This window comes from Neoarius graeffei, chromosome 1, assembly GCF_027579695.1.
Source record: "Neoarius graeffei isolate fNeoGra1 chromosome 1, fNeoGra1.pri, whole genome shotgun sequence".
NCBI classification, from domain to species: Eukaryota; Metazoa; Chordata; class Actinopteri; order Siluriformes; family Ariidae; genus Neoarius; species Neoarius graeffei.
This window is the reverse complement of record NC_083569.1, coordinates 41889933-41916385: the sequence shown is the minus strand read 5'-3', so window position 1 is coordinate 41916385 and position 26453 is coordinate 41889933. Positions and strand designations below refer to the sequence as shown.

Here is a 26453-nt window from a genome sequence, read left to right as displayed (position 1 = left end):
CCGGTTTATCTAGATTTAAACTTTAAAAATAACAAAAACTGTTTTTCCTGGAGACTTAATTTAAATGTACTTAAAGGGAAAATGAAGAAAGAACTTCAGGAGGAAATTCGGTTATACCTGTCAGAAAATGATAATGGGGAAGTGTCCCCACTTATGGTATGGGATGCAGGTAAAGCTGTCTTGAGAGGGAAAATTATTGCGAAACTGGCCCTACAAAAGAGGCTTAGACAGGAGAAACTGAATAAACTAGAAAAAGAGTTAGAAAATTTGGAGAAAAAACACAAAAAAGATGTCCAAATGGATATTACGCAGAAAATTAAGGAAATTAAAAATCAAATCAAAGAAATTTACGAGGTAGAAATTCAGAAGAAACTAACCTTTTTGAAACAGAGTTATTATGAAGTAGGTAATAAGTCAGCCAAAATTCTGGCTTATAAATTTAAAAAACAACAAGCAGAGAGGGTAGTATATAAAATCAAAGACCCAACCTCATCTCATCTCATTATCTCTAGCCGCTTTATCCTTCTACAGGGTCGCAGGCAAGCTGGAGCCTATCCCAGCTGACTACGGGTGAAAGGCGGGGTACACCCTGGACAAGTCGCCAGGTCATCACAGGGCTGACACTTAGACACAGACAACCATTCACACTCACATTCACACCTACGGTCAATTTAGAGTCACCAGTTAACCTAACCTGCATGTCTTTGGACTGTGGGGGAAACCGGAGCACCCGGAGGAAACCCACGCGGACACGGGGAGAACATGCAAACTCCACACAGAAAGGCCCTCGCCGGCCCCGGGGCTCGAACCCAGGACCTTCTTGCTGTGAGGCGACAGCGCTAACCACTACACCACCGTGCCGCCCAAAGACCCAACCACCAAACAAATTAAATTTGACTTTCAGGACATTCATAGTTGCTTTGAAAAATATTATAAAAATTTATACACCCGGATGGTCAGTAAGGGGAATAAGACACCTGAATCTCTGCTTGCGTCACTCAATCTCCCCACAATTACAGAAGACCAGAACAAAGTCCTATTGGCCAATGTGACTATCGAAGAACTCCAAAAGGCAATCTCTAGACTAAAACCTAATAAGTCCCCAGGCTCCGATGGGTTTACAGCGGAGTGGTATAAGACTTTCTGTGACTCATTATCACCTTTACTACTGAGGACATTCAATTGGGTCATTAAAAATGGAGAGATGCCTCCATCTTGGAGGGAGGCAATTATTACTGTAATACCGAAAGATGGTAAAGATAAAACAGATTGTTCTAGTTATCGACCAATTAGCTTGCTAAACCAGGATTATAAACTATTCACATCAATTTTAGCAAAACGCTTGGAAATCATACTTCCAGATATTATTCAATTAGATCAAACGGGGTTCATTAAGCAGAGGCAAACCCAGGACAATGTCAGGAGGACATTGCATGTTATCAACCATATAAACCAAGACAAATTAGAGGCTGTTCTGCTGGGGCTAGACGCAGAGAAGGCTTTTGACTCTGTCGACTGGTCATTCCTATATAAGACACTAGAGAGATTCCAGTTTCACAATGATTTTGTTAAAGTAATACAAGCCCTATACTATAAACCAACAGCTAAAATTCGAATTAATGGAGGATTATCAAATAGTTTTGAATTAGAAAGGGGATGTCGACAGGGCTGCCCTATATCTCCGCTCTTATTTGCCATCTTTATAGAGCCCTTGAGTCAATGGATAAGGCAGAATGAGAAGATTAAGGGAATTATGGTGTCGCATGAAGAACACAAAATTGCCCTGTTCGCTGATGATATTTTGATATACTTGGGGCAGCCATCCTCCTCTTTTCCAGAATTACTCACAACCCTGAAGGAATATGGCTTACTATCAGGTTATAAACTTAATACTCACAAATCACAAATTTTGACATTCAGGTATTCACCTAGCCATACCATCAGAGAGGAATTTAAAGTCAATTGGGAATCCAAATCAATTAAATATCTAGGTGTGAATATCCCAAAACACCTGAACATGATCATATCAGAGAACTATGACATACTATTTTCCAAAATTAAATCAGACCTGACCAGGTGGAATCTAATCCCCTTCTTAGGATTAGGACAAAGAGTGGAAGCGATAAAAATGAACCTGTTGCCCAGATTACTGTATCTGTTCCAAAACATACCAGTCGAGCTCCCAAAGGGGAAATTTCAAGAATTAGATAAATTAATATCGCGATTCATTTGGCAGGGGAAGAAGCCAAGAATTCGCTATAAAACTCTCCAACTAGCAACGGACAAAGGAGGCCTTGCTCTCCCGAATATTAAAAATTATTATCAAGCGGTTCAGATAAAAATTTTGGTTAACATTTGCAACCCTTCCTATAAAGCAAAGTGGAAAGACATAGAATGTCAGATATCTAGCGACATCCCAATACAAGCAATTATAGGGGATAGTGGACTGATTAATTGTTTAAAAGAGGTAAACCCATGGATTAAAACGTCAATGAGGATTTGGCACAGGGTAATCAATGAAAATAAGGCGAAAGAACCTTACTGGATCATAAAATGGATAGGATATGACATAGATTTTGTACCAAACAGGATGGATGCTAGATTTAAACAGTGGGCTGACAAAGGGCTAGCAAAATACAGTGACCTTTTTGAGGGGGGCAAACTGCGACAGTTCCAGGATCTTAAAAATCGATTTAGTTTAATAAATCAAGATTTTTATAGATTTTTGCAAGTTAGACATTATGTAGATAATATAACGAAAAAGGAAGAAGTACGACAAACTAACTTGGGATTACTGAAGATATTTCTACTCAGCTACAGATCGGACCCTGGACGCGGAAACATATCAAAGATATATAAGGTGTTGCAAGAACTAGAAGGAGGAGACACTGCATATATAAAGGAGAAATGGGAGAAGGAGAGCAACATTACGATGCAGATGGAAACATGGGGAAAAATTATGTTACAGAAGTGGAAGAGTACATTCTCTCTGTCCTGGAGAGAATTTGGGTGGAAAAATGTTGTCAGGTTTTTTAGAGTTCCAGCACAAAGGACTTCTCTGGGAAGAAATACAGCCTGCTGGAGATCCTGTGGCGAGAGCAAGGCAACGCATTATCACGTGTTTTGGGATTGTCCGGTCATTACAAAATACTGGGAAGAAATTAAATCGAACATGGAGAAAATCATGAAAATAGTGATTCCATCAGGGTTTGAGACCTTATACTTAGGGCTAAGACCGGACTCTGTGAAGGGACCTGAAAACAGATATATGTATAATATTTTATTATTAGCAAGTACAAAAGCAATCACAAGGAAATGGTTGGTAAAAGATTCCCCTACAATTGAAGATTGGATCAAAGTGGTAAAGGATATTTTCACGATGGAGAAGCTAACATTCATTTTGAGGCTGGAACAAGAAAAGTTCGAAAGTTATTGGAAAGTTTGGATCAACTATCTAACAAATGATAGGCAGGAAGTTTAAAGTGACAACCCCATACCCCCCTCCTCCTCTTGGTTCTTAGTTTCTTGACTACACTCATTTGGTTCTGGTTTCAGTTTTTGGTGTAGTTATTACATTATTATTATTATATGTGCTACACATGTATGCAGCAAGCTATCTTTGTTTTATTTTAATGACTATCACAATTGTTATTATTTGAGTTATTTATACTTTTGTCATTGCTGTTATTAACACCCCTTGATGGATTATTGTCCATACTACTCCCCATATAACATGGTTATTAGTGTTACTTTGTAACAGTATGATTTTTTTTTTTTTTTTTGGATACTTGAGATGTTTAGAAATTTAGAGGGGTGCTGTGTTAGGGAACGTAGCTGCTTTTGTAATGATTTTTTTTTTTTTTTTTTTTTTTTTTTAATTTTGAATATCTTTGTAACCTATTTGTTTTTTTATATATGTTTCAAGCAATAGACTTGATGAGGTATACATGTATGAGCTCTCATTTTTTCCAATAAAAAGTTTAATAACAAAAGAAGAATAAAGTGAATGTTTTGGAATGGCCAAGTCAAAGTCCTGACCTTAATCCAATTGAAATGTTATGGAAGGACCTGAAGCGAGCAGTTCATGTGAGGAAACCCACCAACATCCCAGAGTTGAAGCTGTTCTGTACGGAGGAATGGGCTAAAATTCCTCCAAGCCGGTGTGCAGGACTGATCAACAGTTACCGCAAACGTTTAGTTGCAGTTATTGCTGCACAAGGGGGTCACACCAGATACTGAAAGCAAAGGTTCACATACTTTTGCCACGCACAGATATGTAATATTGGCTCATTTTCCTCAATAAATAAATGACCAAGTATAATATTTTTGTCTCATTTGTTTAACTGGGTTCTCTTTATCTACTTTTAGGACTTGTGTGAAAATCTGATGATGTTTTAGGTCATATTTATGCAGAAATAGAGAAAATTCTAAAGGGTTCACAAAGTTTCAAGCAACACTGTAACACTCTTTGCAGCATCATCTTATTATTAAGATTGTTAATTTTCTGTATATATATAAAATGCATGTGTGTGTGTGTGTATATGTTTTAGCATCCTTCCCTTTTTTTATTGTTTTGGGTTTTATTTATTGTAATTATTTATCTTTTTGTGGCAAACTGCAATAAACTAAACTAAGCCTGTTTTGATTCACTGTAACCGAATCTAAGTTAACATCATAGAAACGGCAAATGAAGGCAAGCAGAAAGAGAATGCACGGTAGCAAAATGTACAAGTGGACACCTATGTTAACCTTTAAAGTCGTGTTTTCTTCTCCTTTACTGTTCTACTTAGACTAAGATGGGACTCACCAATGGCTGCTTTTACAAGGCAGGATTCGGACTCGCTGGAATGAGTGCTGTAGCCGGCAGCGTTCACGGCCTTCACTCTGAACACACAGTTGTCTCCCGTGTTCAGCCCATGACACACAAACCTACAAATCAAAGTTCCGACTCAAAGATTCACACTAGTTTCATAGATTCGATTTTAGTAAATATGCAAGAAGATACTTTAAAAGAGCAGATCTACCTTGTGTCTTTGACTGGCTTGTTGTTGCATGGCAACCACACGTTGCTGCCCACGACGCTGACTTCCACGTAGTAGCGCACAAGCTCTCTGGTCTCTTTAGAAGCTCCCCAGGTCACCACAACAGATGAAGCTGTGTTCCTGATGGGTACAACAGGCCCTGGTGCTGAGGGCAGGTCTGAAAAAATTGAACTGGAGAGTGAGGACAGATAGAGACGAGCCAACCAACATTTGGATCCAATGTCCAAGTCCACTTAAAAGTGTACATCTTAGTCCACTACCAATAACAAATACCTCAAACAAGACTATATAAATAAGAAATCAGTTTGTTAGAATTAAAAAAAAAAAATTAGAGCATACTAATTAAGACGTAACTTGAGTGAAGCAGATGCTGCCAAATTTATACAAATAAACCAAATTAGGTGTGAACAAGATATTTAGGTATATGTGAATTCTATTTAAGGATGAAGAATTTAAAATAACACATGCATCGCCTGAGTAAAATTTTGTATTAGTTTTTTTTAACAAATCTAGTCCATGTTAGTGAACTCAGACCTTTGGATCAGTACAAAGGCAGGTGTCGCAAATGGATCAAACAATACCATAAATAATAAAATGTGGATATCGGCACACAGGGCTGTAACATTTACAACCCCGATTCCAAAAAAGTTGGGACAAAGTACAAATTGTAAATAAAAACGGAATGCAATAATTTACAAATCTCAAAAACTGATATTGTATTCACAATAGAACATAGACAACATATCAAATGTCGAAAGTGAGACATTTTGAAATTTCATGCCAAATATTGGCTCATTTGAAATTTCATGACAGCAGCACATCTCAAAAAAGTTGGGACAGGGGCAATAAGAGGCTGGAAAAGTTAAAGGTACAAAAAAGGAACAGCTGGAGGACCAAATTGCAACTCATTAGGTCAATTGGCAATAGGTCATTAACATGACTGGGTGTAAAAAGAGCATCTTGGAGTGGCAGCGGCTCTCAGAAGTAAAGATGGGAAGAGGATCACCAATCCCCCTAATTCTGTGCCGACAAATAGTGGAGCAATATCAGAAAGGAGTTCGACAGTGTAAAATTGCAAAGAGTTTGAAAATATCATCATCTACAGTGCATAATATCATCAAAAGATTCAGAGAATCTGGAAGAATCTCTGTGTGTAAGGGTCAAGGCCGGAAAACCATACTGAGTGCCCGTGATCTTAGGGCCCTTAGACGGCACTGCATCACATACAGGCATGCTTCTGTATTGGAAATCACAAAATGGGCTCAGGAATATTTCCAGAGAACATTATCTGTGAACACAATTCACTGTGCCATCCGCCGTTGCCAGCTAAAACTTGATAGTTCAAAGAAGAAGCCGTATCTAAACATGATCTAGAAGTGCAGACGTCTTCTCTGGGCCAAGGCTCATTTAAAATGGACTGTGGCAAAGTGGAAAACTGTTCTGTGGTCAGACGAATCAAAATTTGAAGTTCTTTATGGAAATCAGGGACGCCGTGTCATTTGGACTAAAGACAAGAAGGACGACCCAAGTTGTTATCAGCGCTCAGTTCAGAAGCCTGCATCTCTGATGGTATGGGGTTGCATTAGTGCGTGTGGCATGGGCAGCTTACACATCTGGAAAGACACCATCAATGCTGAAAGGTATATCCAGGTTCTAGAGCAACATATGCTCCCATCCAGACAGCGTCTCTTTCAGGGAAGACCTTGCATTTTCCAACATGACAATGCCAAACCACATACTGCATCAATTACAGCATCATGGCTGCGTAGAAGAAGGGTCCGGGTACTGAACTGGCCAGCCTGCAGTCCAGATCTTTCACCCATAGAAAACATCTGGCGCATCATAAAACGGAAGATACGACAAAAAAGACCTAAGACAGCTGAGCAACTAGAATCCTACATTAGACAAGAATGGGTTAACATTCCTATCCCTAAACTTGAGCAACTTGTCTCCTCAGTCCCCAGACGTTTACAGACTGTTGTAAAGAGAAAAGGGGATGTCTCACAGTGGTAAACATGGCCTTGTCCCAACTTTTTTGAGATGTGTTGTTGTCATGAAATTTAAAATCACCTAATTTTTCTCTTTAAATGATACATTTTCTCAGTTTAAACATTTGATATGTAATCTATGTTCTATTCTGAATAAAATATGGAATTTTGAAACTTCCACATCATTGCATTCTGTTTTTATTTACAATTTGTACTTTGTCCCAACTTTTTTGGAATCGGGGTTGTAGTTCAGGACAATAAAGTTGAATCATTGTCTTACCCAGTCTGTCCCCGACAGTCATGGCTCCGGTTTCCTGAGACGGCTCGCTAACACCTGCGGAGTTGCAACAGCGCACACGGAAGGTGTAGGATTTGCCCTCAGCCAAGTCAAAAAGGGCAAAGCGAGGAGACTTCACTGGCATCCCAGTGTTCACCCTCTGCCAGGTATCTGTGCCAACCATACACTGCGAACAAACAAACAGCACACCCAGTCACAGTACTAGAACTGGGTCAAGGTTGTGTTGCACCTATAAAGTCAAAGCTTACAGCAGAAAAAGGACAGAATTTTAAAATAGTCACAAAGCAGTTATTTGTGACTATTTGAACTATTTGGGGATAGACTAGGGATACAATTAGCTCATGTTTAAAGTCACTAAAATTCTGTAAAGCTGCTTTGTGACAATGTCTATAGTTAAAAGCACTGTAAAAATAAACTTATTAGGTTTCTGGAAATGTGTTTTGTGTCAGTGTGAATTACTCACTTACTGACTTTGGAGAGTTTCAAGAGATATCATACAGTGTAAGTAAAAGAAACTGAAGGAAACGGATTTGAAAGATATTTGAAACAAACACCTTTCCCATGTTAGCTCTGTTTGAGATTTAAAAAAACCCAACAAAAAACAGTTTTTCTATTATTTATGGATCTGGTTCTTAAACTAGGACATGTAGGGTCTGTGATTTCTATATCTGTGTGTGTGTGTGTGTGTGTGTGTGTGTGTGTGTAATAGACACGAGTGTTTTACTGGGAAATACGCTGTTCGTATTTTTTCATATAAGCTACATCCGGGACATGGAGAACCAAAACCGTGACATAAATCTCTATATGTCACTTGTGAGGAAATCAATGAATTGTTTTGATAAATTTGGGTACTTTTTAATTGTGAATGTGTCTATATAATAAAAAGAACATCACATGTTGGCTTGAAAACATGAAGTTTATCTTCTCGTGTTGAAAAACTCGCATTTTTCATATGAAATGCATTGCGGATCTGAGCGACATAGTAAAATAATGTTGGCTGGCTTTGAGTGGTCTATCAGATATATTCCGTTCAGCTAGCATGATACTGAATGAGTCGAAGATGAGTTCAATATCATGCTAGTTGAATGGAATATATCTGTTAGACCACAAAAACAAGCCAGCCAATATTATTATTATACATACACACTTTCTTCATATCGGCATTCTCGAAGGCCAGTGCGAGCTTACCCATGACTTGGTGCTGTTAGTGCGGCAGTCCAGTTACCTTCTAGCTGGTGTAGCGTTCAGCAGTAGCGTTAATGAAGGCCAATGCGAGTTTACCCGCTACTCGGTGCTGTTAGCGTGGCAGTCCAGTTATCTTCTAGCTGGTGTAATGTTAGCACAGGCCAGTGCTTGCGCAGTCAAGCCAAATATTATTACTATTATTATTATTATTATTATTGATTGATTGATTGATTTTTTTTTTCCCTGTGTAATTTACTTAGTTACTTTTAAAATCAACATCAACAGCTACACACAACAGAGCGACCTGGCAGCCAAAATTCTCTCAAAATCTCCTGCTTTTAATGAAGCAAACCTGGCAGCCATGTTTGTTTCCAAATTGTCACAGTCACTCACTAGCGCGGAAGCTTTACATCTCCGACGTGTCTCTTTTCCAGTTTTTCGATGTCTGTTGGTATGTTTTTCTCTTGTAAATATGCATGAAGAATATCTAATGAAGTTTTGATAGCCTTTCAGGTGTTCAGGACATCTTTAGTTTCAGCTTTTAATTTATTTATTTAGTGCTTAATTATAGCATAGCTAATCCTAGCAGTAGCATTGGATTAGCCTTGTCTTCTCTCTCTCCTGGCAGACAAAGAAATGGTTCTGTGCATGCACAGCAGAAAAGATTTGTCATTGGATATTCGCATGAGCTCCGATGTGTGACGTTGTGTTGTCTTGACAACGTGCAATATTATAACAATATTGCACACTCACTCTCCATTGGGTAGAGTGGTGTAATACATGGAGGATAAGTGATATGATACCAGTACTGCATGCTATCAATAAACCCATTAGGAGGGAACAGAATACATGTTTTTATTCCATGGAAAAAGAGTCCTGTATGTATAATATCTCCCGATATTTCACTCCCATGACATCACTCTGTGTTTTCTCACTGACTAGACGCACATTGTCAAAATGGAGAACCAGTTCAAAATAAAAATTTTTTTTGATTAACTTGTGTATATTTTTTTGTGGATGTGTCCATATAATATAAAGAACATTACACGGTGGAGTGAAGATGTGAAGTTTATGTTTTTGCGTTGAAAATATTTTCACTTGTTCACTTTGTCTCATCTCATTATCTCTAGCCGCTTTATCCTGTTCTACAGGGTCGCAGGCAAACTGGAGCCTATCCCAGCTGACTACGGGCGAAAGGCGGGGTACACCCTGGACAAGTCGCCAGGTCATCACAGGGCTGACACACAGACAACCCCTGTGGGTTTCCTCCGGGTGCTCCGGTTTCCCCACAGTCCAAAGACATGTTCACTTTGTTCACTCATGAAATATATACATTCACCACTCAAAAATAAACTTCATATCTTCACACAAACATTCAATATCATACTATATATATATATATATATATATATATATATATATCTCATCTCATCTCATTTTCTCTAGCCGCTTTATCCTTCTACAGGGTCGCAGGCAAGCTGGAGCCTATCCCAGCTGACTACGGGCAAAAGGCGGGGTACACCCTGGACAAGTCGCCAGGTCATCACAGGGCTGACACATAGACACAGACAACCATTCACACTCACACCTACGGTCAATTTAGAGTCACCAGTTAACCTAACCTGCATGTCTTTGGACTGTGGGGGAAACCGGAGCACCCGGAGGAAACCCACGCGGACACGGGGAGAACATGCAAACTCCGCACAGAAAGGCCCTCGCCGGCCACGGGGCTCGAACCCGGACCTTCTTGCTGTGAGGCGACAGCGCTAACCACTACACCACCGTGCCGCCCTTATATATATATATATATATATATATATATATATATATATATATATACACACACACACACACACACACACACACACACATATATCCATTATCTGTAGCCGCTTATCCTGTCCTTCAGGGTCACAGGCAAGCTGGAGCCTATCCCAGCTGACTATGGGCAAGAGGCGGGGTACACCCTGGACAAGTCGCCAGGTCATCGCATATACCGTATATATTCCAAAAGGTCTGGGAATTCCTGGTTTATGGAATTACCATTATACGTTACAAAACTGTTGTTTTTTTTTCATAAATATTTTCTACAAATAAATATTTGTCAAATAATTCCACGGATATTAAAAATACAATTTTGTCTGAGATACTCATTCTGTTTTCAAGGCATTAGAGATTTCTCTTCAATTCAGTAACACTTTCATTTCAACCTTATACAGGTTTTACAAGAACACAATTACTTTCAAATTATACAGTGTTAATGGAGGGAATTTATATCTGTCTTTATGGAAGTGAGAGTGCAGATTATGTCCATTTCGTTCATTTGCTCACCTTCTCCACGTAATACATAACTCCTTCATGTCCTCTCTGCACAGGAGGCTTCCAGCTGAGCACCACATAGTTTTTAGTGGCCTCAGTCACGGCCAGATCAGTAGGAGACCCAGGGATTACACCAACTGTGAGAGAGAGAGAGAGAGAGAGAGAGAGAGAGAGAGAGAGAGGAGGTGGAGAGGACTAATGTTCTTAATAACATGTGTTTATGTTGAAATTGTTTTTATGTGTACTGTAGATCTCTCAGACTCCAACAAACGCAAGAAAGAAAATGCCTTTAGGACAAATATATTACAAGTGATTAGATTAGATTAAATTAGATTAGATTAGATTAGATTAGATTAGATTAGATCTTACCTGTGGGCTCTTCCTCAGTGAATTTGATCATACCAGTCCATGGAGCAGAAACACCAGCTAATATAAGAGTAATAAGAAAGGACAATAATACCAGACATCAATCTATACAGCACTGAACAAACAAAAATAAGCAATACAGTACAGAAACATCTCTCACCTCTCAGACGGGCCCGGTCAGATGGATCCATGGCAACGACAGGGTCAGAGACACGAGAAGGGTGACTCACCCCAGCCATGTTCAGAGCACTAACCCGGAAAATGTAAGTGCGCCCCTCTATGAGCCCGGTGACTGGAAAACGAGCATATTTTACTGGAGTGTCATTACACTGGGTCCAGTGCTGAGTGCCAACTTCGCACCTGCAAACAACACATGACTCATTTTGTACATTTATATTAACATATTATATTGCATTAAGAGCATATTAAAATTCATATTTGATAGTGCAACCCTGCCTAGAAATCTCATTTCATCTCATCTCATTATCTCTAGCCGCTTTATCCTGTTCTACAGGGTTGCAGGCAAGCTGGAGCCTATCCCAGCTGACTACGGGTGAGAGGCGGGGTACACCCTGGACAAGTCGCCAGGTCATCACAGGGCTGACACATAGACACAGACAACCATTCACACTCACATTCACACCTACGGTCAATTTAGAGTCACCAGTTAACCTAACCTGCATGTCTTTGGACTGTGGGGGAAACCGGAGCACCCAGAGGAAACCCACGCGGACACGGGGAGAACATGCAAACTCCGCACAGAAAGGCCCTCGCCGGCCACGGGGCTCGAACCCGGACCTTCTTGCTATGAGGCGACAGCGCTAACCACTACACCACCGTGCCGCCCATGAGAAAACTGGCAAGGGGGAAAAAAAAAAAACTGTTTTGTCATTGAAACTCATGGCTAAATTTGTACTGCAACCAGCCAGCAGGGGCGTTAGACCTGTGGTGGCTTCACTTTTTCGAGATGATGCCCTGTCCATTTTTGATACAGTCTCTGGTACACGGGGCTCGAACCCGGACCTTCTTGCTGTGAGGCGACAGCGCTAACCACTACGCCACCGTGCCGCCCCTGCCTAGAAATTTCACCCTAAAATTTCAAATTTATATGATCCATTATACTTGATATGATGAATTATTTATTTAAAAAAAAAAACCTGCTTAACCAAAGATAAGTCCCTGAACGGGCGGCACAGTGGTGTAGTGGTTAGCACTGTCGCCTCACAGCAAGAAGGTCCTGGGTTCGAGCCCCGTGGCCAACTCCTGTGTGGAGTTTGCATGTTCTCCCCGTGTCTGTGTGGGTTTCCTCCGGGTGCTCCGGTTTCCCCTACGGTCCAAAGACATGCAGGTTAGGCTAATTGGTGGCTCTAAATTGACTGTAGGTGTGAATGTGAGTGTGAATGGTTGTCTGTGTCTATGTGTCAGCCCTGCAATGATCTGGTGACTTGTCCAGGGTGTACCCCGCCTCTCGCCCATAGTCAGCTGGGATAGGCTCCAACTTGCCTGCGACCCTGTACAGGATAAGCGGCTACAGATAATGGATGGAAGTCCCTGAAACACATCTCGTCTTACTTACTTACTTTATCGACCTACTTGCTTGAACAATTCTGACTATTCTTTCCCAACTGTCCCTGTCTTCCATTGCTGCCAGGAGCTGATCTTTGCTAAGATTGGTATCTCTCTCTATTTGCTCAATGGATCTTATAGCAGGCATTCCTACACTCCTTTTTCCATGCGATGGTTCCCATAAAATTACTTTGGGTATAATTTCCTTTTTGCTACACCAGCAGTGACCTATAAATCTCAGCATTCTATATTTTATAGTCTCAGACAGTTGAGGAATATTCCCATAGTTCTTTATTTGTTACATGGTCTCTCCAACTAACGCTTAATACAGTTCGCAACATTCGTGTATAACAGCCATTCAGACGCTGTTCAAGCATTATAGTTAACGTCCAGCAGTCTGAGCCATACAACAGCACACTTTCAACTGTAGGTCGAAAACATCTGACCTTTAGGTCCATCTTTAGTTTGGATTTCCAGATCACTCCCATTTTGTGCATTGCCACACATCCCTTTGCGATTCTTGTTGATATATCCTTCTCACTACTGTCTATCCATGAGCCTAAGTATTTGAAGTCAGTTACTCTCTTCAATTTATATTCATCTTGAGTGATGATGTTCTTGTGTTGTTGGTTAAAAATAATATTTTCTGTCTTTTTTTCATTAAGATGCAAACCAATCAGTTTTGCAACTTTCTCAACACTGTGAAGTAGTAATTGTGCATCTTCTGCAGTCTTTGATAATACAACAAGGTCATTTGCAAAATCTGCATCTGTGATGTTAACAACCGGATACCTAGTACTTCTTTTTTTGATAGTAAACCTACAATCATCTTTCTCACTAACCCCAAATTAACCACTAAACGTTAATCCTGTTAATGTCAAAATATTGCATACTGGTGAGAAGAATGATGAGTAAATGTTTCCATGTCCTGTTTGGCAAGTTACAATGTGTTCATTTATTTTGCGAGTTAAAAGCAAAATCAAGTCAACTTTATTGTCAAATATGCTATACATGCTCGACATACAGCACAGATGAAATATCAGTCCTCTCTGACCCATGGTGCAAACAGGCAATGCAATAAATAAAAATAGAATAATTGAAAAAAACAAACAATATAAACAGTATAAACACTCTAGATAGGAACTAGACATAGACTAAACACTCAAACAATATAAACAGTATAAATAAACAGTATAAACACTAGATAAGAACAAGACATAGACTAAACACTCAGACAATATAAACAATGTAAACACTAGATAAGAACTACACACAGACTAAACACTCAAACAGACAATATAAACAGTATAAACACTAGATATGAACTAGACATAGACTAAACACACACACACACACACACACAAATGTATAATGTATCTGCCAAGAAGGAGCATAAGCTATTTTTGTACTATGAGGACAGGCTTGCAGTACTCGAGTCCGACTCGTGCCCTAATTTTAAGGACTTGTGACTCGATTTGGAGTTGAGCACTGATGACTCGGACTTGGACTTGTAGATTAACTGCATTCGGACTTGTAAATTGGAGATGAGGACTCAGCTTTTTTCTTTATTTTTGTAACATGGGATAATAATTTGGCATAAGATATTTATATCTACATTAATTTTTGTACTCATTTTGCGCAAGAGTGTCACACCTGCACGCCTTGGCGCATGCATCAGATAGACTCTCGGGTGCGCTTCGGACAGCGCGTGCGCCAAGCAGACTCTCGCTCGCGCCGTAAACGACTCACATCTGCACAGGATTAAGGCACAATCAGCGTGCCCAATGCCGGGGTGGCCCTATATTTAGCCGGGACCATCCCCGGCCCAAACCATCAATGGTGGCCTGCTTGGAGCATGGGGAAAATAATTTTCACTAATTTTGGTCACTGATCTTATTCTTGCATTAATCATCAATTCAACTGCACTCTGCATTTTCACATGGCAGCCCAGACGCCGACAGCATCGCAGCAGATTAAATAGGCGCTACCAAATAAGGAAATTCTCCCCTCCCCTCTATTGCAGTTGGTTTGGTCCAAGACTCCTCCTCTGTATTGCGGGGAACTTAAACAACATTGGCGCGAAACAGCGCGCGTCAGTGATGGAGGGCAGAAAGAGGCCAGGTGGAACTGAAAGGGCGAAGCTTAAAAAAAGGAAGGAGGTGGCAGCAAAATGTGCCAAATTGACAGATATGTTCTCAAGACCAGCTGGTAGGTTACGAAAGATATGGAGTATGATAACCCTGTTTGTCGATTTTATCAGTCTATGCTAGGCCTATAATGTGTCGATAGTTTGCGATGTCAATTCAGCTTTTTGATGTCATGTGAAATCTCGCAATTTACACGGTATAGATGTGGTGTATGTCTTAATTCTAAGAAGAACCGGACATTGCTTTACATTATTAGCAATTTTAGATGAACAGGTCCCAAATGTGCTGTTGCGCGTTATTTCCTCATCCAGCCTATTTCATCTCGCTGTCACACCGTGCATTTCCACAGGCGTGCGCACATTGTGGTTATGAACACATAGGCCTAGAAGTCATATTTGATGTTAAATAATTGTTGTTAAATATATACCTTAGAAGAGGTGTATGCGTATGTCAATATTCTAAGCAGAATCGAACACTTGCTTTAGCCTACATTTCATTTAACCATTTTTGAGTTGCCGAATGCGCCCTCACGCTTTATCTGCCGGTTGCTGAGTACCCAGCATTGTTGATTTGCCATTATTTTCGAGGCGTATGCGGCATGTAATGCACAAGCATTGGTTCAAATGCACGCGAGATGGGTGCTTTCGTTATTTTAAGACTGTGACTAAAAATGTGTTGTGTAATTCGTCTTAAATAACGCGAAACAATCAGCCATACTCGCTGCTTTGCTATTTGGAGTGGCAGTCAGCTGGATTTCGCCCCCGACGTAAAAGTTCATTCCCACACCCGGGCCGAAGATGCCGATTTCTGAAGCTGCATGTCCTTTGGATGTGTTTTCAAATATTTTCACTAAGGAACTTTGGGACATGTTGGTGACACAAATAAATGTATATGCGGATTAGACACGCGGCCACACACCATCCAATTTTAAGTGGAGCCCCGTGAATTAAACTCCCGGACTGAAAACAGGGCCCACTCCGGCCCTGAGCGTGCCTATATAAAAACTGTGTAAACACTCTGACTTTGTGAAGTATTGAGTTGCGTTGCTGACACATTACCGAGCCTTATTTCCTTGTTTGGTTTCTTGATCCCTGATTTCCTGTTTCTCGTCTTTGATTCTGCCGAATCTACGATAGCCTGTTTGTGCCTCGCTCGACCTATTGAGTGTTTCAATGTTTTATGATTTTGCCTGCGGTTCTGGATTGTTTACCATCTTCACTTGTATTAATAAACACACCTTCTGCACTTACATCCATCTCCGACAGAATACCTCGCACTCCCTGACAAAGAGAAACACATTCACCTGTTCATATGTCATGTTCAGGAACAAACTAATGTTAATGGTGCTGAAACAGTCGCCGTCAAATGGTGCGGTTGGAGTCTTGTTCTCGGACTTGACTTGGATCAATAGTGGACTAGAATTTTTTTTAATGACTTGGACTTAACTCGGACTTGAATACTGGGGACTTGAGACTGGACTCGGACTCAAGGTTCAGTGACTCGACTACAACACTGCATGAGGAATACATTACTTACCTTTATGTATAGTTCACTTAGAAAGGTACATACAGTATAGTGTACATTTAAAGCTTCACTCTAAAAACAATCCATTCATGTAACTTTGATGGTGAAGTTACTGGCCGCTTTACATCCCAGGGCTCCCTCATGTCTGTGTTACCTTCTGGCTTTCCTTTTAGTTATGCTGTCATAGTTAGTCTGCGATGATCTGGTGACTTGTCCAGGGCGTACCCTGCCTCTCACCCATAGTCAGCTGGGATAGGCTCCAGCTTGCCTTATTGCACAGGATAAGCGGTTATGGATAATGGATGGAGACTTCATGCTAAAACTATAATAAATTTCCTGGTTACACAGTTGCACTTTTTGACCATATAGGACACACTTATAGAAGTATGTTATGTATAATCATGCTATCTGTTATCACCCAAATAAGGATGGGCTCCCTTTTGAGTCTGGTTCCTCTCAAGGTTTCTTCCTCATGTCATCTCCGGGAGTTTTTCCTTGCCACCGTTAGCTCAGGCTCGCCCATTAGGGATAAATGGCTCATTAGGGATAAAGGTCATTCCCCGCTGGTGGAATTACCTTCCTATTGAGGTCAGAACTGCCGATTCTCTGACCACCTTCATGTGCAAGCTGAAAACCCACATCTTCAGGCTGCACCTCTCCCCTGCTTCCCTGCCCACTGTGCAGTCACGTCGCTGTCTTAGTGGTCTTGACCAACCCAGGCCGTGTACTGTCTAGCCTGGTCATGATGACTTAGTTTTAACCATTGGGGCTTTATTTTTCTCGATTTAGCTGTACTTCGTCAGCTCAGCTGTATGCCTGGCTTGTTTTCCTTGGCTGTTTGCTGATTGTTGTTACTTTAACAGAATATTACACTAGGTGTTATTCTGTCACTTGTTTATTTGATAATAGAACTTTCTCGTCTGGAAGTTCAGCACTTCTTGGACCTGACTTTTGCACTTCTTGTACGTCGCTCTGGATAAGAGCGTCTGCTAAATGCCTGCAATTGCAATGTAATAACTACATTTATTAGGGATAAATTTCTTAGTTCATATGTATAAAATCTTAATTTTTTATAAAGCTGCTTTGCGACAATGTCTGTTGTTAAAATCACTATACAAATAAACTGACTTGACTTCAATCATTTTAAAGGTACATGATATCCATATATCCATTTGAAAAACAGATATTCAAAATACAAAAGGTGTACAATTGTGGGTGCCACCCCAGCGACAAAGAAATGTTCAATTTGGCATTCATTTTTCTGACAGAATGTTCTCACGGCACTGGCATCCATGAAAGAAGGCGTGTTCCCCCACCTACTCCCTCTATAACCTCTGGGCAAACATGTACTTCAGCAGCATCTGAGTCTGACTCATTTCATGTAGATGGACTTGCACACACACTGACCTGTCTATATAGTAGCCAAGGATGGAGCTACTGCCCTCAACTGCAGGCTGTTTCCAGGTCACCACCACGTAATCTTTATTCACATCATGACATCTCACATCCAGAGGAGCAACAGGGACCCCTTCAACCTCCACGTCAGCATCTAACACACACACACACACACACACACACACACACACACACACACACACACACACACACACACACATATTCACTAGTTAGTTAGTTGGTGTCTAATTATAGTACTGTTTGTGATAAAAGCTGCTGTAACAGCCAGTGTAAGAGTCACACACTGACATTTCTTAGTTTGATCAATTTCATCAAACTACAGAAATACTTCATATAAAATTCATTATCACTGAAGCACAAGACAGCTCGGATTAAAACTGGCATGCACATTCTTTTACTGACATCCTTTTGGTGACTTGAGCCTGATATAGAAGCAGCATTGCTTAGGAGAAATCTAATACAGGGAGCAGACTGCTGCTTAAAGACACAGCGCAAATAAAAAAGGCAAAACCCCCCACACCTTCCCATAGAACTAATGTCCACTTCTAATTTGTTCTGAATTTAACAAAATCTAATACAACATTTCAGTTGATAATTACTGTTCAACTTTGTATAAAATTGAAAATGTGTGGCGGTTAGGAAAAAAAAACTTCTTTGACAATACTTCGACAACTCTGTTTCAAGAAAACATACATATGTTTCCCTAAAACAACGCAGAAATCTTTTACAAATGTTCTAAAAGTGACTTGGATATCTGCAAAGATTACTTTAGGTAGAAAGGAGCCAGATTAACAAATACAGCTGCAAAAAACATCTGTAAGAAATAAAGGCAGGTTCAGAGACTCAAAGGAAATCAATATCAACAGTGTTGTAGTCGAGTCACTAAACCTCGAGTCCGAGTCCCCAGTGTTTAAGTCCGAGTCAAGTCCAAGTCATTAAAAAATTTTTCGAGTTGAGTCCACTATTGATTCGAGTCGAGTCTGAGAACAAGAATCCAACTGCACCATTTGACGGCGGCTGTTTTAGCGCCATTAACATTAGTTTGTTCCTGAACATGACGTATGAACAGGTGAATGTGCATTCTCTTTATCAGGGAGTGTGAAGTATTCTGTCAGAGATGGTTGGGAGACAGATGCAAGTGCAGAAGGTGTGTTTATTAATACAAGTGAAGACGGTAAACAATCCAGAACGGCAGGCAAAATCGTGAAACGGTGAAACAGGCAATCGGTCGAGCGAGGCACAAACAGCCTATCATAGACTCAGCAGAATCAAAGAATCCTTTGACTTATGCAGGAAATCAGGGATCAGGAAACCAAACAAGGAAATAAGGCTCGGTAATGTATCAGCAACACAACTCAATACTTCGCAAAGTAAGTGTGTTTTCACAGTTTTTATATAGGCGTGCTGATTGCACCTTAATCCTGTGCAGGTGCGAGTCGTTTACGGCGCATGAGAGAGTCTGCTTGGCATGTGCGCTGTCCAGAGCGCACCCGAGAGTCTATCTGATGCACGCGCCAAGGCGCACAGGTGTGACACTCTTACACGAAATTAGTACAAAAATTAATGTAGATATAAATATCTTATGGTAAATTATTATGGTATGTTACAAAAAATAAAGGAAAAACCCGAGTTCTCGTCTCCAATTTACGAGTCTGAGTCCAAGTCATCAGTGCTCATGTCCAAGTCAAGTCATGAGTCCTTAAAATTAGGGCACGAGTCGGATTCGAGTACTACAAGCCTGGATATCAGTGTGTTGACATCTTTCAGCAGCGTTGGAATGAAAAATTTAAATGCTGTTTTCTTTCTGTTTTTTTTCCTTCCAGATTTCAAATGATTTAACTTTATTTGTGACTGAGATATGTGCATACAGTAGTTCAGTACAGGAAAACTTTTACTTTTCAAAATGTTATATAATAGAAAATATGAACAATTTACTAGGCTAATATCATATCTAGGAACTCAGTCAATACACCATTTGTATCATGTTTTGAAATGGTTGTGATGCTATACATTTCATTTATACAATAACACATCAGTGCCCCAGTACAAAGTGTTCTGTCTTGGCTCATGATATTAGTTCACTCTCAGAATATAAAGTACATTATTGTATTAGAGGTACAATGGTTTGTCACTGGCGCAGTACCCTCTAAGGTACTTATTTGTACCCATTATATACAGCTTGGGAATATATTTGTACCTTTTTGGCCCTAAAAAGGTACACATAGTTACTCTGAGGTCCAATAATGAGCCCTAGTGGGTACATTAGTACCTTGATTTCTGACAGTGTTGAGGTTGACTCAGCTAGCACAATACTCTATGTGTAATGAATTAATAACCCGAGCAATTTTTTTTGTATTTTGATTATCGAAGTAAAATATTCAAATAAGACTACAGTGGGGCAAAAAAGTATTTAGTCAGCCACCAATTGTGCAAGTTCTCCCACTTAAAAAGATGAGAGAGGCCTGTAATTTTCATCATAGGTACACTTCAACTATGAGAGACAGAATGGGGGGAAAGAATCCAGGAAATCACACTGTAGGATTTTTAATGAATTAATTGGTAAATTCCTCAGTAAAATAAGTATTTGGTCACCTACAAACAAGCAAGATTTCTGGCTCTCACAGACCTGTAACTTCTTCTTTAAGAGGCTCCTCTGTCCTCCACTTGTTACCTGTATTAATGGCACCTGTTTGAACTCGTTATCAGTATAAAAGACACCTGTCCACAACCTCAAACAGTCACACTCCAAACTCCACTATGGCCAAGACCAAAGAGCTGTCAAAGGACACCAGAAACAAAATTATAGACCTGCACCAGGCTGGGAAGACTGAATCTGCAATAGGTAAGCAGCTTGGTGTGAAGAAATCAACTGTGGGAGCAATTATTAGAAAATGGAAGACATACAAGACCACTGATAATCTCCCTCGATCTGGGGCTCCACGCAAGATCTCACCCCGTGGGGTCAAAATGATCACAAGAACGGTGAGCAAAAATCCCAGAACCACACGGGGGGACCTAGTGAATGACCTGCAGACAGCTGGGACCAAAGTAACAAAGGCTACCATCAGTAACACACTACGCCGCCAGGGACTCAAATCCTGCAGTGCCAGACGTGTCCCCCTGCTTAAGCCAGTAGATGTCCAGGCCCGTCTGAAGTTTGCTAGAGAGCATTTGGATGGTCCAGAAGAGGACTGGGAGAATGTCATATGATCAGATGAAACAAAAATAGAACTTTTTGGTAAAAACTCAACTTGTCGTGTTTGGAGGAGAAAGAATGCTGAGTTGCATCCAAAGAACACCATACCTACTGTGAAGCATGGGGGTGGAAACATCATGCTTTGGGGCTGTTTTTCTGCAAAGGGACCAGGATGACTGATCCGTGTAAAGGAAAGAATGAATGGGGCCATGTATCGTGAGATTTTGAATGAAAACCTCCTTCCATCAGCAAGGGCATTGAAGATGAAACATGGCTGGGTCTTTCAGCATGACAATGATCCCAAACACACTGCCCGGGGAACGAAGGAGTGGCTTCGTAAGAAGCATTTCAAGGTCCTGGAGTGGCCTCGCCAGTCTCCAGATCTCAACCCCATAGAAAATCTTTGGAGGGAGTTGAAAGTCCGTGTTGCCCAGCGACAGCCCCAAAACATCACTGCTCTAGAGGAGATCTGCATGGAGGAATGGGCCAAAATACCAGCAACAGTGTGTGAAAACCTTGTGAAAACTTACAGAAAACGTTTGATCTCTGTCATTGCCAACAAAGGGTATATAACAAAGTATTGAGATGAACTTTTGTTATTGATCAAATACTTATTTTCCACCATAATTTGCAAATAAATTCTTTAAAAATCAGACAATGTGATTTTCTGGATTTTTTTTCTCATTTTGTCTCATAGTTGAAGTGTACCTATGATGAAAATCACAGGCCTCTCTCATCTTTTTAAGTGGGAGAAATTGCACAATTGGTGACTGACTAAATACTTTTTTGCCCCACTGTATGTTATTCAGCTTTACACCTTCAAAAACACCTTATGAAACACCTTTAATGCTACAACAGGAGCCCTATCAAGTGTTGTGGTTAATGCTGAGTTGCACTAAACTTCACCTCGGACAAACACAAAGGCGGAGTGAGAGTTGAAGCCTGACTTGGTGTTGATGCGCAGAGTGTAAAGTCCTTCGTCCTCTTTGTTGAGATGGATGAGAGTGAGTGTGGCTCGCTGGCCACTCCAGTGCATCTGCACCCATTTGGATGGTTCCAGAAGTGTACCTTGTTTAAAAAACATGAAAATGATTTGAGTGATAATGATGGAACAGCAAAGAATTAGTGGTTAGACCTACAGTACCAGTCAAAAGTTTGTACACCCATACTTATTCATAGTTTTTTTCTGTATTTTGACTGTTTTCTACATTGTAGAACAATACTGAAGACATCAAAACTATGAAATAACATATGGAACAGATATGGAATTATGTTGTCAACAAAAACATGTTAAAAATAATATATGCTTCATATTTTAGGCTCTTCAAAGTAGCCAGTGTTTACCTTGATGACGCTTTACACACTATCGGCATTATCTTAACCAGCTTCATGAGGTAGTCACCTGGAATGCTTTTCAATTAACAGTTGTGCCTCATCAAAAGTTAATTAATGCAATTTCTTGCCTTCTTAATGTGTTTGAGATCAAAATGTAAATAGTAAATAATAAAAATACAGTAAATAGCCTGATTCCACAACTGTACTAATCCATATTATGTCAAGAACCGCTCAACTAAGTAAAGAGAAACAACATCCATCATTACTTTAACACATGAAATGTCTTTTATATATATAATAAAATCTCATTATCTCTCGCCACTTTATCCTGTTCTTCAGGGTCGCAGGCAAGCTGGAGCCTATCCCAGCTGACTACGGGCGAAAGGCGGGGTACACCCTGGACAAGTCACCAGGTCATCAGAGGGCTGACACATAGACACAGACAACCATTCACACTCACATTCACACCTACGGTCAATTTAGAGTCACCAGTTAACCTAACCTGCATGTCTTTGGACTGTGGGGTAAACTGGAGCACCCGGAGGAAACCCACACGGACACGAGGAGAACATGCAAACTCCACACAGAAAGGCCCTTGCCGGTCACGGGGCTTGAACCCAGAACCTTCTTGCTGTGCGGTGATAAAGCATTAATGTATCCTCCGGCCCCCACATGAAACCCCACTCCAAATTTTCCTAAGTTGAATTGGTTGCCATGGAAATATGGAAAAAATAAAAACCACAGAAATCCCAAAATGTCAAAAGGCACAACTCTTCTAGTCACTTAACATAACTGTCAGGTTTAGTGAAAAAATTCCTAATAGTTTTTGAGTTATGCTCCGGAAATGAAAATGTTTACAGACAGACAGACAGACAGACAGACGGACAGAGCGATAGCTATATACCCCCCACATTATATGCCAGGGGGATAACAAATGGCCACTTATTTTAAAGCTAATTAGCTGTAAATTTAGAATACCGAGTAAAACAATTTTGAATTTTTTGGACCAACTGGACTCATTTTGTTTTGACATGCCCCATATAGTAAATTTTAACTACAAATATTTAACACACATACAAGTTAATATTTTCTGAAGCCGAGTGCCTACCCACCATTCCTGTACCAGAGCACCTCAGGCTGATAGCGTTTCACAGTGGGGTAGATGATGACAGTGCAGCCCAAACTCATGGTCTCTCCTTCATGGCCGAAGGCCACTCCGAACTTATCAACAATGGTGGTCCTGAAGGTGACGCCATATTCAGGACTGAAACCATCTTAGCAGAGGAAGACAGCTTAGAATTAGACCTTTTAAAGTGGAAGATGTGTGGCGTATGTGTTTAGTTTAAGAATAATACCATGTTCTAATAACTGTAATGAAACATTCATCAATGTATAAAATGTAGATTATATTGAAATATATAAACTTACGGGGTCTTTCAGTCGCTTCTTCATCTTTAAATCCTTTAAAAGAAAAGTGCAAACAGATATCAGTTCTGCTGGAATATGCTCGACTTTTCTCCTTTCCTATTTTAAAATGCATATCACGGGTAAATTCAGGAGCGAGATCAATGTAATTCTCCTATTTTATATTAAACTTTGGTCAAATATCTGTCACATTTTGCATTTTGTGCAATTTTTTTACCTTGCGCAATACCAGAAAAATTCAGTTGAAATCAAGCCATTTGAGGCGAATTGGTCCGCCTCTGAAAAAACTTGGCATTTGGATTTCCCGGCAAACATTGATTTTCGTGACATCGCGTGCGGGACGCCTCCCTCTGAATCCTACGCCAGCGCTGATTTGTTTATGAGAAAATGACCTGTTGGTTTTCTGCAAATTTCTTCAACATTATCATGTAATTATTAAAATGGCTAACAGATGGACTTCCGGTTGCAGGTGGTATGGAGTAGACTGGAGTTCCGCGGCTCCTGAGCATTTGTCATTAATATTTTAACTTATTTGCAAGGTACTTAACTACCCATTGCGAAATTCTGCTTAGTAAAGTTTGAGACTGTATGGCATCACCAAACTTCGTTTAATTGAACCGGAAGAAACAAAGTTTATCAAAGTGAGTAACCTCATAGCGAAGGATAACGTTAACAAGATGGAGGAGGCGCCGCTCACGCTACAAACACTGAGAGACGAACTTCAGCTATCTCGTCAAGCCTCCCTGAAAGACTTTAAAGCTGAAATTGTCACCCTTCGTCAGGATTTGTGCAAAGACATAGAGGCGCTTCGGACGGAGACAATCTCCAACACTCAAAAGTTACGTGAAGATGTACAGGAGGAAATTGTAAAACTCCAGAATTACCATAAAGAAGTAACTACGGAGCAGGCTAGTATGGGACACCGTCTAAACGACGCACTGGAACAGATTGCAAGACTTGAGAGTGAGCATGGCTCTCTTTCAGGCGAGCTGAAACGCTTACAGGAGAAATGTATTGATCTTGAGTCCAGAAGTCGGCGACAAAATTTAAGGATAGTTGGTGTCCCTGAGGGAGTTGAAGGAGCTAACCTAACCCGTTTCTTACAAGAATTCTTGTCGGAGGTGTTGGGCCCTGAGAACTTCACATCTCCCCCCGTCATCGATCGTGCCCACCGATCTCTGGCTCTGAAGCCGAAGAAGGGTGAGCGCCCGCGCCCCATCATAGCACGATTACACTACTTCGCCGAAAAGGAGCGGATCCTGGGCATTTCCAGAGGAAAGGGTCGGCTACTTTATCAACAGTCCCCTGTTCACATCTTTCCCGATCTCCCCGCCGAGGTTAGCAAGCTCAGAGCCGCCTTCAACCCGGTGAAGGCAAAGCTGCGTGAGGCGAAGATGGACTACAGTTTATTCTTCCCTGCTGTCCTCTCCGTGAACATCGACGGTGTCCGGCACAAGTTCAACACTCCAGAAGCAGCTGAAAAGTTTTTTCAGACAAAGATCGCCCCGAACCTAGCTGTAGAAGGGTCATGTGAGTAACGAAATTGTTATAGTTTGATGCGCCATAGGTGGTAGTTTTTTTCCCCCCTCTCTTTCTCGTTATGAGCTAGCCACCTATTAGGGCTTGCATTTGCAGGTCCAAAGCCCTCAGCTATTTTCATTTGAAAGACAATACTAGAGCGTGCCTGCCAGTGCCACGTTTTTGCCAAGTTTCACTTTGCTGTCACTTTTTTTTTTTTCTCTATGTTGATTTTTACAAAACGCATGTGGTGGACTCAATGCATGCACTCAGTTTACTGGGCTGGACTGGACTGGAGTAATGCCCTGGCCTATGATTTCTATATAGCCTAGCCTACATGTATACTTCTATAAGATATAGTGTAATGTTTAAATAAGCTGAGAATTTAAGCGCATGTAGCACTATGGCCAGCCTATTGTAGCAGAGCAGCCTTGAATCCCAAAAGGCCACTTGCACTTTGGTTTGTATGTTTAATATGCCACAACATAGGCCTAGCCCATTTTGGGGAGCACTTTTATTGGAATTCATATTTAATGGATTTTTTATTTTATTTTATTTTTTTATTTTATCTTCTGTCATATTTGGACTGGGCTTTTTCATGCACTGTCTGCACCTGATAGGCTCACTTGAGAGTAGCACAGTGCCATTTTTAATTTAGTCCAGCTTTCTTTATTTTACTCCACCATTGAATAGGCCATGGAATGTAAATGCAATGGGTTAGATTGAATTATAATTATCTATGTTTATAAAAAAAAAAGGGAGTCGAGTTAAACAGGAGTTTAAGCAAGCTCTGAACTAGCTTAGGTGGTGCAGCGACTGTACCATGTTTCGTCCTAAGGTAGGCCTATTTAAGTTGCTTGGTCCTAAGGCCTTTCAGTTGGGGAAAGGCAGGAGTGGGTGGGGGGGTGGGGTGTTTGTTTGCTGTTCTTGTTGCTGTTTGCATGTCTCTCATCTTACAAAAATGCCGCTTTGTAAAAAACTCATGTCTGAATTAAGTACAATAATAGGGAAAACACATGGTAGCTATGACTTCTTTTGATGCTAAAGAGGAATGCCTGGTGCAATTTGTCAGTTGGAATACGAAAGGTCTTAATACAGCTATGAAGCGGGGTAGAGTCTTGGGCCATT

At 40.6% G+C, this 26453-nt stretch overlaps 1 protein-coding gene across 1 annotated transcript in view; it reads right to left on the bottom strand.

Annotated features, from left to right (window-relative positions):
* Positions 1 to 26453, bottom strand: part of myom1a (myomesin 1a (skelemin)) — a 104709-nt gene that overhangs the window by 43492 nt on the left and 34764 nt on the right. The window contains exons 10-19 of the mRNA XM_060932063.1: positions 23811 to 23843; positions 23495 to 23656; positions 21954 to 22115; positions 17843 to 17984; positions 11359 to 11558; positions 11202 to 11258; positions 10845 to 10969; positions 7311 to 7494; positions 5025 to 5199; positions 4808 to 4929 (exon numbers count right to left, since the gene is read on the bottom strand). Coding sequence (XP_060788046.1) covers positions 4808 to 4929; positions 5025 to 5199; positions 7311 to 7494; positions 10845 to 10969; positions 11202 to 11258; positions 11359 to 11558; positions 17843 to 17984; positions 21954 to 22115; positions 23495 to 23656; positions 23811 to 23843 — 1362 coding nt within the window. The remainder of the gene's footprint in view (positions 1 to 4807; positions 4930 to 5024; positions 5200 to 7310; positions 7495 to 10844; positions 10970 to 11201; positions 11259 to 11358; positions 11559 to 17842; positions 17985 to 21953; positions 22116 to 23494; positions 23657 to 23810; positions 23844 to 26453) is intronic.